The 4,709-nt window shown below is 35.6% G+C and overlaps 1 protein-coding gene across 1 annotated transcript; it reads right to left on the minus strand.

Annotated features, from left to right (window-relative positions):
* Window positions 1–2,030: 2,030 nt before the first annotated feature.
* On the minus strand, window positions 2,031–3,779 carry LOC142349927 (NIF3-like protein 1). Its single transcript, XM_075401783.1, has one exon. The coding sequence runs from the start codon at window positions 3,750–3,752 to the stop codon at window positions 2,697–2,699; it is 1,056 nt and encodes a 351-aa protein (XP_075257898.1). The 5' UTR covers window positions 3,753–3,779; the 3' UTR covers window positions 2,031–2,696.
* Window positions 3,780–4,709: the final 930 nt, after the last annotated feature.

The following is a 4,709-nucleotide window of genomic DNA, read 5'->3' on the forward strand; positions in this document are numbered from 1 at the left end:
AAGAATGGGTTTCCTAGAATTGCAGTACTCATTTGAACAAGAAGGAGAAACTCTTCGCTATAAGTATTCAATCCGACATTTAGGTCAATGATAACTTTTCCCAGTACTCGCACTTTTTTGCCATCAGCCACGTATACTTTTTCAGGAAAATTGTTCGGTAGTTGAGTAACACACACATGCTGGCTTATTTAGTTTAATTTTTTGTAATATAGTTTTTGACAGTGCACTTGAAAATGCTCCAGTATCAATTAGCATTTTAAAGCAGATTTTGTGAAAGTGTAATGGTAAATAGAAAAGATTCGTACCCGTTATCGGCACTGAATTATGACTACTGTTAGCTAGTGCTGTAAGAAAAGGCTGCTGCTGCGTATTTAGTTTTTTGGGATCGTATCGAACGGCACGTGTGTTCCTCGCTGAGGTGCTGGTTTAAACCAACATTGACTTTGTATGTGGCCCGGTTGACCACAGTTCCTACAGATAATTGGACTGTATCTGTAACCACGCCCACGTTGGTTGTAGAAACTACTGCCAGCGTGACCGAATTGTTGTCGTTGGATACCTTGATGGTTTGAAGGTCTGTTATTTCCGCGGTTTGAGTTGAATTGAATTTGCCGTCGGCCTCGAAGATTACCTCTGTGAAATCTTCTATTATTTGATCTTTCCACAGAGACTTGCATCTTGTTCATTTGTCTTCCAAGTTCTCTCTGACTTGACGCCAAATTTTTATTAGCAGCCGCGATGTTGTTTAATGCTGTTGCAAGACTACTTGAGCTATTGTCAGTAATAGCATTGAATCCTGTGGCCTGTGCTTCTTCATCTGGTAAGATACTTTTCAATGTTAGTCGTTTTGAGACTGATGCACATAAATCGGTTACCGTTGTTGTTTCCGGTTGCATTAACAATTTGAGTCGAATTTGTGTAGGCATTCCCGAAATGAATGCGTCTCGTATTCGCCTTGTTCGTTCTGCCGAATAGTCATTTCCTCCTGAATCTGCAAACGCTATATTAGCAAGTCTTGTGACGTCTGTCAGAAAATCTTCAGGCGTCTCCTTTGATTGATTAAATTTTCGTTCTTGGAACTATAATTTGTAGAGCTCCACACGATTTGCACTCAAATATCGATTTTCTAGTGATTGTAAAGCATTGTTTATTGTGTTTTTACTGGTAGCCGGTAATTCCAGAAAATAATTTAGAGCACCACCTTGTAAGTGAAGTTTTAAAAATCCAACTTGCTGGGCATTCGGTACTTGGGCAAGTGCGATAGAAGATTCCAGTTGCTCACGGAATACTCTAAAATCTTCTGTAACCGCTCCCGTAAATGGATTTAAGTTAACGCTTTGTGGCGCTGCTGCTGGTGGAGGTGGAGCAATTCCTCTTATTGCTGTTGCGATAGCATTTGCAGCTGCTGCAACATCTGCCATTTTAACAAGGTTGTAACAATCTTATCTCAGAAGACAAAACTATCACTAAAAATTTCTGAACTGGAACAATTGAAGGATAGTTTAGATATTGATATTGAAAAATGTTTAAAGAAATAAAGAAACAGAATTTTTTGAAAAGTATTCAAAATTTAAAGAAGAGCAATTTGGGGAAAAATGATAAGTCAAGTATAGCAATTAATCAAGTTTGAAGCTCATCTGGGGGTTTAAGTCAATTGTTATGATTGCTAAATCTAATCCTGATAAAATTGAATGGAAGTCGGGGCAAGTGGTATCCGTAAAATAAAAGCATTTACGATTATCAATTGTATAAATTAAATGTAAACTTGTAGAAGTAGAATTAATGATATCACTATTTAATAGTCCTTCTTTGTCGCCAATTCGTATTCTAAGTTTTTTGCGTCGCACACTAACAGTTTTAAACATTTTGAAGCGAAAGCTATGTGTTTTTTAAGAAATCATTTTTCAACTTGTGAATCGTGAATGTATATCTTTCTGCTCTTTTCCTGTCACCATCTTCTAACACTATTAATTCTATCCTTTATCTATTTCAGATGCTGGTTCTGAGCAGATTCCCTCAAATTCAAAACAACTGTTTGCAACTTTATTCTATTCGTTCAACTCTTCCAACTCCTTCATGCAACTACTTCTTCAATTATTTTAATAAGTCAATCTAATAAACCAATCACAAGCCTTTTCTACAATCTAAATATTCATTTTACCAATTCATAATTTCAACCAATAAAAAAGTGTAATTCATATCAAATCTGGATTAGGAATTTGTATATGACATATTATTACTGTTATTATAATAAAGCACAAAAATTTATTATTATATCAATCAAATTTTTGATTGAACTGAAATTCAGAACATTTTCCCTGTGAATGACAGACACTTATCAGCCAAAAACAGCTGAATGATCAACAAAATAAAATTTGTATTGCTGGACGTACAAAATGCAGAAAAATAACATAAGCCGAAAACACCCGAAAGTGTATCGTTTTGTATTAAATTGTTATTAAGACAATCATTTCACTTCAGAAACTCATCCGTTGTTGAAAAAAGATCTTTCCCACGTTCCACTTGAACAATTCCAGTTACCATTTTCAAAAATGCTTATTTTTCCGGTGAAGCTTCATTGTATTCATCGAACTGCAGATTCGTATTTGAATGTGTCAGAAAATTTGCAATTTCTATACAAGCAAAAATCATAATTCAATGAAAACCTATTGACAACCGAAATGATCAAAATAGCATCAATATACATCCAACGGATCTTTATCAGTCTGTGATATAATTAAGTCACAATTCGGCAACAATCTGATATTTTCTACAACATTCTTGAACTCCGTCAAATACTTTCTTTCACTGTTACTGTGCTCAGTCAATATAACTGATGTACCGTTGAATTTTGCATCTAGCACTTCATGATGCGACATTTCACCAGTTATAATAAGATCTACGGACCCTAAAACTTTTTTCAAAACACTGGCACCTGATCCAGCACACACGGCAAAACTTTGTACGTCAGATTCTGTAGTTCGCTTATGGCCGGCACAGTAGCGAACATATCTTAAATCTAAATAGTGTTTAATGTTGTTGATAACGTCCAGTTCTCGTAATGGTGTAGGCAACTGTATTTTCAAACCACATCCAAAATGGTCAGTTCCTGTTCCCAGTTCCGTTACAGATAATGGCTTTACATTAGCTAGTTTGGATAAACTATAATTAGAAACGACTTCCATACTATTCTCCTCGGCACCTGATCTGACTATTGCAAACTCATCAGCAGCTGTTTTGCCCAAACCCTGATAAATTTCTTCAGCGCTTTCGTTGAAAGTGTCACCAGAAAAGCGATTTAGAATCAATTTTCCTTTTATTTCACAGCTCAGAGGGTACAGCGATTGAAGTGATGACGATTTTAAAAGATCTACTAAGTTCATATCTGGCTGTCCAAGAGCACACTTTATTATATTCAGGTTATTCATCCATGAAACGGCATCCCATGATGTGTGCGGTGAGAACACAGAGATATCGCTTTGAATACAGTCAATTACTAAACGCTCTTTCCAATTCATTCTAGTGAGACGAGACAGGGGTTTGAAAATGAAAGGATGGTATGAAATGATCATTTGACAACGATTTTGCACAGCTTCATTGAGGACATCTGAGGTCAAATCATTTGCCATTAAAACTTTATCGACCGCCTTCTCAGCGCTGCTCTCGACAAGCAAACCCACATTATCCCACTTCTCAGCTAATTGTAAAGGTGCTAACAGCCGCAATCGCTTCACGACATCGCTCAGTAACATTTTTGAAGCAGTTCTGAAAAAAATCTAATATCTGATTTTTAAAAAAGTTATCTGAAAACAGTCAATTAAAAGAGCCCCTCCTTTATAGGGTAGACTATCAACTCGGGGGCGTCAACTCTTATATGCATTTATGTTCTGACAGTAGTCAACGTCGAATTAGCTTCAAATGCCAACTATATAATAATAAAACATAACTTTGGTATGCTAAGGGGCTGACAGTGCCTCATAGAATATGTAAAGGAAACCAATTTGTCAAATTAAAATTACTTCTAATATTTAAAACAAACGTTTTCGAACTTTACGTTCATCGTCAGGTTAAAACTGTTTTACAAATTGTTAAAAGATAAAATGAATATGTATTTACATTTGTTTGAGACGACAATTAAAACAATTCTAGGAACTATTCTACAAAGTCAATCGAAAATTTTTCCTTATATACAATATTTAGCCTATTTACAACTGTTATCAATTTATTTAAAAACATTCCTATTCCGGATATTTCGATTTTGGCCATTTTCTTGTATTTTTAGGGTTACTCTGAATTTGCCCTAACCATAAGTATCCCTCTTGTGGAGGTTTTGCAAATTTCGTTTTGTCATGCACTAAATGTTTTTTGCCCTATGTATTCTCATCTAGTCAAAATTATGATTTGAACTAATATTTTAGCGTGAGTTCCTTAGAAAAAGTGAACATGAATGGGGATTTGGCTTTTCTTGACATTAACGTAAATGTGAGCAGCGAAAATAATATCACCTGTCATTGGTATCAAAAACCAACTGACACTGGAATAATACTGAATTTTCGCAGCTGTGCACCGCTTCAGCATAAGAAAAATTTGATTCAAGGGGCGGTTCACAGGGTTTTTAATGCAACCTCTAATTGGTTGGCCTTCGATCAGGCTCTTGAAAAGAACAAAAAATTGCTGGACCAAAAATCAATATCCAGAGGAATGGTCTT

Source organism: Convolutriloba macropyga, chromosome 11 (assembly GCF_964194025.1).
Source record: "Convolutriloba macropyga chromosome 11, txConMacr16.3, whole genome shotgun sequence".
NCBI lineage: Eukaryota > Metazoa > Xenacoelomorpha > Acoela > Convolutidae > Convolutriloba > Convolutriloba macropyga.